Source organism: Pezoporus occidentalis, unplaced genomic scaffold (genome assembly GCF_034315485.1).
Source record: "Pezoporus occidentalis ecotype Australia unplaced genomic scaffold, CSIRO_AGI_Poc_V1 ctg1, whole genome shotgun sequence".
NCBI classification, from domain to species: Eukaryota; Metazoa; Chordata; class Aves; order Psittaciformes; family Psittacidae; genus Pezoporus; species Pezoporus occidentalis.
In genome coordinates this window covers 17,874,636-17,887,505 of record NW_026912778.1, presented here as the reverse complement: position 1 = coordinate 17,887,505, position 12,870 = coordinate 17,874,636, and the positions used below count along the sequence as shown (strand labels likewise).

Here is a 12,870-nt window from a genome sequence, read left to right as displayed (position 1 = left end):
TAACATATATCAGAGTGAATTATTGTAACTCAAATACAGTGTGCAGCTGAGAGAAATCTATTTCTGCCCCCAAATTATCAGCACCATTATTGTCATCCCTGAGAAACTTACCTGTTTGCATGCAACTCTATATTATGTTACAGCATTTACAGAGCAGAGGAGGCAGAGTGAGAGTTCAACAAGTAAAACTAGCACATCAGAGACTGAAACAGAGCTGGAAAGAACAGGAAATAAACACATGGGCAGGGCTCCACTGTGATAAAGAAATTTACCGAGGGAAAAAAAAACAACAAAACCAAATACGCTGAGAAAAAAGAAAGTTCTTGAGTTAACTGAAACCAAGCCCAAAGACCCAACCTTCAAGGCCACAGTCAGCAAAGGCAGTTTTGTCTGCAACTCCATTTCTATTCTGATTCTTTCAGTTTTCTTTTGTAAAGGGTTTTCTTTTTTTCCTCTTAGAGGGTTATTTTTTTTCTTTTACGTTCTAATAAAGCTTGGCCTTTTAAGTTTAAGAGCCTTTTAATCTCATTGGGAAGTAACTGTGACAAGAAGATTCTCCTCACTGTACTGGCCAACATGAGGAGTCTCGTGTGGTCTCTTCACAAGACTCAAGCAGCAGAAATACTTGCCTTTCTGTGTAATTTTTGGTCTTAAACTGCCTATTGCTACGTAAGTTTGTTTGCTAGAACACAGAGTCCAAATATTTTTCTCCATCTATATTACCCACAGTCTTTGTTTCGTGCAGACAAAACAGCTCCCAGCAACCAATGGAGCAGAAATCAGTCTAGAAGTGAGCCGTATGTTTACACCTAGTTATCCTCTTCAGTGTATTCATGTTGCTTACTCTACGCTAAATTTGCTGCTTTTGTTTCATATGTTCTATATTACCCCCATCCTCACGGCTAACAACAAAATCTGAAAAAAAAAATTCATTCCATGCTGAGCAAAACTTTCCTATAAGCAAATACAGTTTGGACTTCATAAGAAGGGAACAACTTTTCTGTGTGTTGTTCTCAATCCCACTAAACACTGGCAAGCTGTGTGTAAGCACTAACAGTCACAGTTCAGTTTATACAAAATAGAACAAAGACTAAAAATTCAGAATTCTGTTTTCTTTCTCAGATATTGCCAACTGTATAATGGTGAATAGCAACTACATTCTGTGGAGTACTGAATGTTCTCATTATTATGGAAATGCCAGTCACTGCTAAAGTTATTGAACTATCTTCAAACTGAACTGAAATAACTTATGAATAAACCTAGGACAAGAATTAAATTTGACGGCCTATACTTTGATTGAAGGACAAGTGTTTTAAGAATGAAAAAATTAGTAATTTAATAAAATTAATGATGAATTCATTATAACCTTCAGTTATTTATAATGATTCCTATAGGAATTATAGGATGATTAGGTTTGGAAAGGATCATCTAGTTCTAGCCCCCCATTCACAGGCGGGGATACCTTCCACTAGACCAGGCCTGTCCAACCTGGCCTTGAACACTGCCAAAGATGACAGACTCCTCTAACTACTCATACACTTATAACTTGCATACACTGCCTGGACCTGAAGAAAATGTATTTTTATGGTTAATAGTAATTTTTGCCATGTATTTTTCATTAATGGAAGTTTAGTAATTGTGCTTTTTTTTAACTCAGTGGAAGAAGAAACCTCTTAATTCCAATGGGACCAAGAACATAGCTGCCTTCCCATGTGGCTGTGCCCTTTGTCATAAAAGGGGATATGAACTGCCAGGATGCTCAAAAATCTCTTCTTCATAGCACTCTGAAGAGGGAAGATAAAAAACAAACCAAATATTCCAAATAACACAACTTTAAAAGTGTGTTTAATTTAAACCAGGAATAAAACACTGCTGTGCCAAAAACATTTTAGGATTATTACTTGGCAACAAAAAGAAACAGTACACCATAACAGCAAAGATGTTGTTCTGAGCATCTTAATGGTGTATTTCCATGTCTTAATAAGTTTTGGTACAAATGTTCCTCTAACTGTGGTCAATCACTGAGATGAGCTGCTCCAGAGCTGGCCTCATCCACAGTGGAGTGGTAGACCTTGGCACATAGGGAGGTTTCCTGAGGCAGAGAAACACCAGGGGAGCAGAGACCTGCCAGGAGCCAGTAGCTCTCGCAGGAGATGCTGACTGATGCCTGAGCATTGCCAGCGAAAGCACAGCGAAAGCACAGCCAACCCCCAATAAAAAGCCAGCCTAGGGAGCACAAGTGACGAAGAGTGCTGCAACCACAGCATAGAATCATACAATAGCTAGGGCTGGAAGAGATCTTCAAAGGTCACCTAGTCCAACCCCCTAGTTTTCTACAGTGAGGGTTGTAAAATACTGGAACTGGTTGCCCAGAGAGGTGGCAGATATGCCACCCCTGAAGACATTCAAGGCCAGGCTGGATGTTGTTCTGGGCAACCTGATCTAGATGAAGACACCCCTGCTTATTGCAGGGGATGGATTAGAGGACCAATAAAGGTCCCTTCCAACCCAAACTATTCTGTGGAGTAACTCAAGAATTTAAGAGAGGCAAGGGCTGCTGGAAACACAGCATGTTTTATCAGACAAGATTTCAGGCAAATAAGTCACCCTTCAGTTTTGCTATTTCTGCTGTGTAATTCAAGATGGTCTTATTTGACCTCCACTCCCTCTCACCAACTGCTAATAAAAGACATCCTCTGCCTATAAACCCTGTAGCATTTAACACACAGGCTTTCTTTTAGAGGTAATCTTAACTTATGAAATTTGTAATGCTTGTAATAATTTTATTGTTATATTACCAATTTCTTCTTTTCCCATTTCTAATGGAACTCAAGAGACACAGTCTCATAGGCATTTTTTACTCTTTTAGCTTACATTAAAAACTTGACAGGAAAAATTCAGATAAAAACATACCGTATTTTTTATGTCATCAAAATTATATCAACCTCCATTAAATAAATTATAGGCTATTAAAGATAAAGCAAGCTCTAGACTTACTCATATTGAGACCAGGAGGAAATTGCAGCCATCATTTATTCCTTGGAGTATTCCAGATAAAATCTATCAGCAACTTCCTCAAAAGCAGATTTGTGAGTCTTGGAATGCCCAGGTTCTTAAATCACCAATATGAACAAATCTTTTGGGGACAGCCCAAACTGCAGAGCCTGGAACTCAACCCCAGGTCTGACATTTTCCAAAGTCTGAATGCACAGTGCTGTTTTGTGCAATCATGTCCTACTATAGTCCCTATTCAGTCATTATGCCACATTTTCCTTTTTTGTTTCCTTTTCTTTTTTTCCCTTTTCATTGTTTTCCTACTGTACATTTCCTGAGCTTTTCTAAAGGCTTGTTTTTGTCCAAAGGATGTTTTTGTCAACACAGAAAACACATGGGAGCTCTAAAGATACACAGTACCACAGGGAAATAAATAAGAAATTGAGGTACTAAGCATGTATTTTCTTTTCTACTGCACCATATACTAGGATTTATTTAAATAAACCACATCCAGGGTTGAGACCAAGATAACTTTCTAAACAGATGATTTTGCATCTGCCCCAAAATCAATGCCAAGTACTGGGAAAAAGATACAATTGACAGTCTTCAGTTTATTATCAGAAGTGCTCTTCTGATACATATTTTTGATCCATTAAAAAAAATAAAATAAAACAAAATAAAAAGCCCCAAATACTCCATAATTTTCTCATGGCTTTTTGCAGAAATCTTAGAATCTCCTACTAGGCATAAAATTTGTTAGATAAAAAACACATGCTGAGTATTTTTTGTGTTTTTTGAGTATTTACATGTGTAAAAATACACAAATAGAGTGAGCAAAGGTAAACGCATTCAATGGCAACTGAGAGTCTAAATACCAATTGTGCTCAAATACTATGCAAAGCTCCCATTCTGTACCAAGAGAAACAGCTTTTAGGTTTCCCTGAAGGAATTCACTGCTTCAGTGGAATAGTGCAAGGTTTAACAAACTTACTGCAATGGACCTCATCACTCCAATCATCACAGTCATTGTAGCCATTACACTGCAGTTTCCCTGGGATGCAGATTCCACTGGCACACAGGAAACTCTCTTCTCCTCCACACAGTGCTGCAAAAGAGAAGAAAACAAAGAATGTGTGTTAAATTTCTCAGGGTAAGAAGAAATAAGCAGAAAAGAAAGATGGCTAGAACAGTGAGTCTTAATCAAGGCTCTTAAGAAACAAACCCCAAATTAATCAAATTCAAGCAAGTGCAAACTGGCATTTTCATCTAATTCTTGATATTTCAAAAATAGCTATCTAGGCTGAGTTAATCAGTGAGGTTCAATCTACCATTACCTCTAAAAGGCTGCTGTACAGAGTAACTGTCAAAAAATGACCATAGGATGAGATTAAAGAAGCTCTGGGGTTTGGTTTTGGTTGTTGGTGTGTTTGGTTTTTTTTAATTAAAGAGATGCACCAGATTAAATATCCAACTACAGTTACAACAGATGGATCTTCCCAGCCTAAATGTTTTGGCAAAAGATTACCAGGTAAAGACCTAACAGTGTCGCAGACATCTTTCTAGAGGTAAAGGATTCCTCATTCTTATAATTCTCTGAACACCAGAAGACAGTCATTATTGCTATTAGATATATGAGGAATTAAGATATCCAAAGAGACAACTTCCCCTTACAGCTTTAGGTTTCCCACTGGAAATGCCTTGCAGGGCCATTATGTTCAGAGGGAGGGAACTCGTAAGTGCCTTCCCATTCAAGTCCTTCAAGGCACTTAAAATACAGGGATGCAGACCACCATTAATTTGTTTACACCTTAGTCTATGCAATACAGACCAAACTTCTAAGCCTTTGCCTGAAAAAACAAAACAAAACCCTGGCTGAGAAAAGTCCCTGTAAAGCATACAGACATACATGGGGATGCAAAGTAAAGATGGCAAGTACAAAAGCAAATATTCAGTACAAAACTTGGTTGTGGGTTTTGTTTGGGTTTAGTTTGGTTTGTTTTTTTCCAAAAGCCAGAGTTAACTGTCAGGCTACTCAACAAAGCTGAACAAACCAGAGTTTCACCTCTTGTAAAAGATCAGTGAAAAAACCCCAAACCCACTAATTTTACTCCAAGCATACATACCGGAAATGAGAAATGGCTTTTAGAGATGGAGGAAAAAAATCCTGTCACTCTGCCAATGTAAAGTTAGTAAATATATCCATGTGTGAGAACAGCAAGTTCAAACAACAAAATCTCATGGAAGTTCAAAATTCTACTCATAGAAATTTCATTGTAATTCAAACTTTGTATCTAAGTATTCCAAGGACAATAAAAATTTCTAATTGTAGCTTTCAAACTTGACCACAATGCAAATCACAGGTATGAAAAACCATCATTTTCAGCAGCCGCAATAGAATCACTTCCTCCCTGACCACAACATAACTCTAATTTTCCCATTTTAAAATGCCTAAATTTGCATTTTCCTATTCCTATAGGAGAATTTGGTTCATATTTTTCCTCCCTTATTCTCTGAACCTGAGCCTTAACAAAGTCTGGAAAGTATAATTATAATCTTCATGTCAAAACTAAAAAATGAATATTGAGTATTCTCATCATAATTGTGTATTCCTCATAAAATATCTATCAACATGCATATTCATGCAGAATACAGTTTAAAATTAAGGAAAAATAACCAAATATGCAATTACAGATTTTTTAGTAGCATTAGCTTTTATGACCTCAATTTGGCACTGCAGTAAATGATAGCACAAAGGTAACGCACTCCATAAATTTCAGATTAAGCCATTAATAAATCAATGACTATGATGATATTTGTGTCAACATTTTACTTGGTTCTGTACTCAGTAGAATTCATAGTATAAGGACTTAATCAATACATTATTGTGAATAATACTTCATTGTAAAGAGTAAGCACATTCTTGGGCAAACAAAAACAGAGCTTAAGTTAAAGTTCAGTCCTAAACTAACACACTGCTGACATTCCATTTAAACTCCCTTTTCTGGAGGCACTTTGACTTACAAAAGGAGGGAAAGTTCTTTTTAATCTCTTCCAACAGAACAGCCTGTTGTGAAGTAACCCAGAACATACAAGTAATGTCATTTTATATGTCTTCAGAAGAATAGAATTATAAAGATGGTGAAAGCCAGAACAATGAGTGCACCAATAAGCCTTGACTGGCTTTGAATGACCCCCTCACCTGGGGCCTCCACCAACACTCTCACTCAAGCCCTGCCTGACCACTACTGTAGACACAGCCTTACATCCAGCTCCAGCTCCTGATAGATATCTCATATAGACACTCTAGCTGGCCTGCAGCCCTAACTTTGGCCCTGGTTCCCAAGTAGGCTTGGAGTCACGTTGGAACCTTGTCACCAGTCCTGTCTCTGGCCCTGTCTCCTGACTAGGTTCTCTGATTAGATCAAAGACCCGGATCATCACTTTGCTGTGTCTGGGGCCAGCTCTGCTACAAACACATTTTTCATACAAGGATGTGTGTGTCAGTTGACTAAGTCTAAGATTTCTGTTTCTTTGGATGAAAAATTGATAAAATAATATTTTAGGCTTAGAAAAGCACATATATGTGTTGAAAAGCAATAATCCCCTGCTGCCAAAACTTAATGTGCTGAGAGAGTGTGTGTGTGTCCACTGCCATAGTGCAATAGAAAGGACTGCTATGCTAGGACCACAGCTAAAATTGGTAATCTGAATAACTAATTGCACATGGGGTCAGTGCAGGCTGGAGCTATTTGTCACTTTTGAAAAACACACTCTGCATGTTTAAGCATATCCAGTGCTCAGTGGTACATCACAGCATCAGTTCACCAAGAGATTCTGTAATTTGTGAAGAATATCACATTGCTATACTCAAAGAAAGATTGTGATGAGAAATTATTATACTTTTTGTAGGTCCAATAAGGGCTGCTTCTTTAGTCCCAAGGGCAGGCAGATTTAACAGGTGTAATAGTCTTTGTTCCTGGAGAGTAAAGACTCTCGTGGCATTTTACACGTTCAAAGAATAGCTCCTATTACCTTTGCTTGTAGCTGCAAGAGCACATTTCAATTACAAATAAATCCAGGCAATACAAATGAAGAGTCCAGTTAACTGAAAGTATACAAGCAACAGTTAAGAAAATTTTTATTCCAGTGCCTTGCTCAACATTATAGGTCCCTGCAACAGTGACAGGGAAAGAGTCTCATTCTATAATATAACATCATGTTTTCTTTATTATGAGCTGATATTTTTGTTTCTTCAGCTCAGTCTTAGGCATTGCATTTTCCAATTGCTACAATCAGTAAGCCCTGTAGGAGGCCCTAACAAAAATAGCCTTCCTCAGTATGGGCTCTAGTTCCCTGTAGACCAGCATTTATCCCACAGACAATGATGTCATGTAAAAATAGAATATGATAACACAATCAGAAGATTGTAATTCATCATACAAGAAAAGCTCTCTGAGATTGGAAAGGCAACTTTTAACTGACTTGGAAATCTTACATTCTTCTAACTCAGGCTTCTATACAATTTCCTGCATGTTTGGAAAAGAAAACAGCATAAATAGATCAAAAAGAAACAATTAAAGGAACCATCTTGATTTGCTTACAGATCTCCATCAGTACAGATCTTCACTGGTACTAAGAGAGCAGCCGTAACAGGCTTCTACCTTCTAGACCTAAATATGCCAACTTGGCCTGGGAGAACAAAGGTAAAAAACAGGAAAGGTATTTTATCTGTCCATTTTTCCTATAGATCAGAAAAGCAAAGATTCCAGAGTCCTATATTCATTTCTGGGCTGTGAACAAAAGTATGTTCTAGCACTTATAAACCATTCTGACTCTCCTCTCCTAATACATCTCTATCCTATTCTGCTCCTATCCATTCTTACTCCATCACAATCTACTTCTCCATTTCTTCTTACTTAAAGTGAGCATCTTTCTACTTATCTTGTGTGTTATATGCAAACAAAAGGAAGAATTAAATCAGTTTTTCCTTCTCTCAGTTTTCATACCCAGCAGAAATCAGAAGGAATTTTAAGAAAAATTAAAAATTGAAATTGAGCAGCCGGGGATCAGGTTAGGGAAGCTAAAGCCCCGACAGTATCAAATCTGGCTGGGGATGTCAAGGGCAACAAGAAAAACTTCTGCAGGTACACTGGGGATAAAAGGAAGACTAGGGAAAGCGGGGGCCCATTCCGTAAGGAAACAGAAGACCTGGTCACCCAGGACATGGAGAAGACCGAGGCATTAGGTGGCTTTTCTGTGTTTGGTCTTCACTATCAGGAGCTCTAGCCACACTGCCCAAGGCAGGCACTTTGGAGAATAAACAACCACCTGCTGTAGGAAATCAGTTTTGAGATCATCTCAGGAATCTGAAGGTATACAAGTCCATGGGACCCAATGAGATGCAACCGCAGGTCCTGTAGGAACTGGCAGATGAATGTGCCAAGCCATCATATTTGAGAAGCTGTGGAAGTCTGGTGAAGTTCCCACTGACTGGAAAAGGGGAAAAATAAGCCCATTTTTAGATAGGGGAAAAATGAAGATGTGGGGAGCTACAGGCCAGTGAGTCTCACCTCAGAGCCCAGCAAGATGATGGAGCAGTTTCCTTCTGGAAACTACGCTAAGATACATGGAAAATAAGGAGGTTACTGATGACAGCCAACATGGCTTCACTAAGGGCAAATTGTGCCTGACAAATTTGGTGGCCTTCTATGGCAGGGTTACAGCATTGATGGATAAGGGAAGAGCCACCTGTGTATCTGCATAGATTTGTGCAAGGCATTTGACAGTGTCCTCCACAGCATCCTAGACTGGAGGGGCATGGATTTGACAGGTGGACCACTCGGTGGATAAAGAATTTGCTGGATGGTCACACTTGAAAAATTGTAGTCAATATGCCCTGCATTCCACTTAATGCAGTGGAAAGAAGAGAGAGCTTACCTGTGTATGTGAACATTGATACCAATCAGCTTCAAAACCAGAAATTGTGGAGTAACTTTTTGCAGGAGACAAAATCTTTTTCAGGATTGTGGTTGTGGTCCATATGAGAAAACAGTCAAGAGCTGAAAAAACTATTTTCCTCAAGCACTCATTCTTAACTAATAACTCCATATTATATTTTATAATGTCCCTTAATTTTATGTTTCCTCCCATTCTGCTTCCCCCATCCATTACCTCTGCCTGCTTTCTGATTCTTTGCCTGTTTCTTTTCTAGCTTGGAGTTTCCCATGTGTCCGTTTTAGGACCCTTAACTTCAATGGAAGTGAAAGGTCTTTTGTGTTGTTTTTCCCACAGGGCATTGCATCATAAGGAAACAGAGAAATGGAAAGTTTCCTGGGGTGAAGGAGTTGCCAACTTTCCTAATTCTCTGATTGTGATCCTAGTATAAGAACATTTTAGAATTGACAGCTACAAGATGCATATACTGTGCCACAGAGTACATAGGGTATAGGGAGCAGGTGATGAAAATTTGCAGGCAAAAGAATACAGGAATTCCTCCATGTCCCACTGTGCTATTGTGGCTGTGTTGAATCACATGAAAAGTCCTATTTATTTCCTAATGCTGCCTCCAGAAACTGCTAAAATCAGATGCCAAGTGAAGAATAGAACAGGGCAAGGCTATGTCACAATACTTTTCCAAAATACTCCTGCTTTTTCCATCTGAGAGTCAAAGACTTGCTGTAGTTTGTGACCAACCATAGATCTTTCATCTGTTAATGTGTCCTTTTGTTTCATGGATCTATGTACATTTTAGCATGTTATAAAGTGTTACACCTTACCTATGCACTGTATGAAGAGTACCATGTTTTGGTTGTTCTAAAGGCGATTTTATTTGATACCTCCTAGTTATTTCATAGCGTGAGACAGAGACTGTCTTCACTTAAAAAAAATTAGTAGCACTTTTCATCGTCATTTTCAGAGATATACAGTGTTTTATCTGTTGCTATATCTTGAAATACAACGGGAAGTCAATCTTGAGGATGGTAGAACAATATGTTTATTTCAGCCTGTGCTATCTGAGGCTTTCCAGGGACCTGGCTGCACAATCTTCTGTAGATGGCATTCCAGTAATCTAGCTGGGGAGTACAGCACATGGATATGGACAGCAGCCCCCAGGAAGGTTTCTGAGATTTATCCCCCTAAAATGCATTATTGGATGCATGTAGAATGAATGACTGATGATGCTTTTTCCTCACTCCCTTATATGTTCACAGCTAATTGGAACTGTGAAACCAGTTCAACCATCTACCATATCTCAACAGATGGATTCCTAAAACTATGTTCAGAGTAGCTGATTTTCTCACCTCCTGGGTATTCACTTGTCACGTGTGAAAGTATATCAACCTGACTGATGCAGCCCTGTTTACAAAACTGTACCTTTTTCTCTGTGACTCGTTTTGTACACTCAGATGGTTTTACTATAATGCACATGGTTTAGATTTTCCAGTACATTCAGTACATCTGTGGTCACATCAGGAATGCATGCCATTATAGTTTCTCCGTAGTGGTAATGCGCACTTGATTTGCAGTGCCTTTGGAGGAAAAATTTAGACAAAGAGATAAATACCAGCAGTGACACATGAACAAGCATGTATCCACTAGATAATCCCAATTCTAACTAATTCTAACATTTTTCAGGAGAGCTGGTAATTGTCTCCAGGGTAAATGCTCTGGAATCATCACTCAAACACACATTACAAGGAGTCACATGGAAAAGATTAGTTACCCCTGTGGACATTCCAACTGGACACAAGAGGAAAATTTTTCAAAATGAGAACTATCAACCATTAGAATAATCTCTTCAGATGGTGGATTCCTAAACACTGGAGACTTTTAAGATTCATCTGGACAGGGTGGTGGGACATCTAGTCTAGGTCATGCCTTGACTAGAAAGGTTGGACCGGATGATCTGTGAGGTCCCTTCCAACCTGTTATCCTATGATTCTCCAACAGAGCTTGGAAAGGCATGTGAAGTTCAAGGATTTTTTTGAGAAGTAATAATTTTCTTTTCAGAAAATGTGGAAGATAGAGAGTATTTAGTTACAACTGGACAAAAATAATCAAGAGAAAAAATTTCTTTTTGATTCAGTGACACTGTGCTAAAACAAGAAGGTACAGCAGCGAGACCTTATTTTCAATAAACACAAGAAATAACTACAGCCCTTATCCAACTAAAGCACAACTAAAACCATCAGTGTGTTATCAGCATTGTTCTCAGACTAAAGTCAAAAACACAGCACTGCACCAGCTACTAAGGAGAAAAATAACTGTTACAGCTGAACCCAGGACAGCCCTAAAAAGATAATCACATCATCAAAAAAAACAAATTATATGCCAGGCATATGTGGTCAGGGAGGACTTCACTGCATGTAATCTGGAAGCATTATCCCCAAAAGAAATCACGAAGTTGAGACATAAGCAGCCATATGCCAAGGACATGCTCTTGAAATTTCCAAGAACTAAGCCCTGAGAAGAGTGTGAAGAGCTCTTTGGGCTGAGCACTAGGTAAAAAGGGATTGGAACAATGAACCGATCCCTGCTGTTTGGTTCTACTGTGTTCAGAGAAGTAATTTTTTTCAAATATACAAGCTGCAGCGAAATATTCAACCACAACATAATTTATTTCTGTAAGAGAAGCAGCCTCTCAAATCTGGACTCTCACATTTTTCTGTCATAAAGAAGCCATTCTTTTAAACCATTCTTTTAAATAAAAAAGTAGACATATTATCTACAGCTTATGATTCCACATGAAAACTATTCACATCCAAGCATCATGCGCAATAGTTCATGAAGAAATGAATTTAAAATGTCTTTTGCTTTATACAACACGATGTCAAAACTGCCAATAAAGGGTCTGGGTCTCCACAGTCTGCCAAGTAGGAGCAGTGAATGTCACAACTGGCATTAGATTATTTTCCTCTAGTGAGAAATAGCAAGCTCCCACTGTGTACTTTTCTGTAATTGATGCAGTTCACTACCAGACAGAAACAAATCCTACCATACAGATTATGGAAGAACCATGCACTAATCTAACAAACTTCTTCTCTAGGAATATTAAATATATGATTTTAGCTAGAAGATATTCTGAATCTTGAAAGTTTCAGAAGTCAGCAGTCTCTTCTGGCTTGACCTTAGAGTTCAGCTCTCTAGATCTGGTGGGGCTTTTGAACACTTTGGCCAGCTGCAGTCTGTCAGAATTTAACATGCACATTTATATCATACCTTGAATTCAGTCAGTGTATCACACATTCATGAAGCTCAGGTTTCTAATGTGCTGTTGCTCTTTCATAATAATTCTGTGCCCAGTACCAGCACACTCAGTACTAGTCACTCTCATTGTCCAATGTACAACCCCTTACCACACTTACATATTTATGCTACAGCCTCTTCATCTGTCATTTGAACCTGTCATGAAGACAAAATTACTGTAGTCCTAATTCCTGTAATGTTCATCCTGTGCCTAGGGAGCCAAGAAGGCAAACAGCATCCTGGCCTGTATCAGCAATAGCACAGCCAGCAGGGCCAGGGCAGTGATCATCCCCCTGTACTCAGGACTGGTGAGGTTGCACCTCAAGTACTGTGTTCAGTGCTGAGCCCCTCACTACAAGAAAGACACCGAGGTGCTGGAGCAGGTCCAGAGAAGGACAATGAAGCTGGTGAAGGCTCTGGAGCACAATTCTGATGAGGAATGGCCGAGTGAACTGGGGTTGTTTAGCCTGGAGAAAAGGAGGCTTAGCAGAGAACTCACTGCTCTCTACAGCTACCTGACAGGAGGTTGTAAGGAGCTGGGGGTCAGTCTCTTCTCCCAAGTAACAAGCAATAGTATAAGAGGAAACAGCCTCAAGTTGTGCCAGGAGAGGTTTAGATTGGATATTAGGA

The 12,870-nt window shown here is 39.0% G+C and overlaps 1 protein-coding gene across 2 annotated transcripts in view; it reads right to left on the bottom strand.

Moving 5' to 3' along the window:
* CORIN (corin, serine peptidase) overlaps positions 1-12,870 on the bottom strand; it is a 141,020-nt gene that overhangs the window by 61,480 nt on the left and 66,670 nt on the right. For both annotated transcript variants that reach the window (XM_062607533.1, XM_062607543.1), the window contains one exon: positions 3,986-4,099. In XM_062607533.1, coding sequence (XP_062463517.1) covers positions 3,986-4,099 — 114 coding nt within the window. The remainder of the gene's footprint in view (positions 1-3,985; positions 4,100-12,870) is intronic.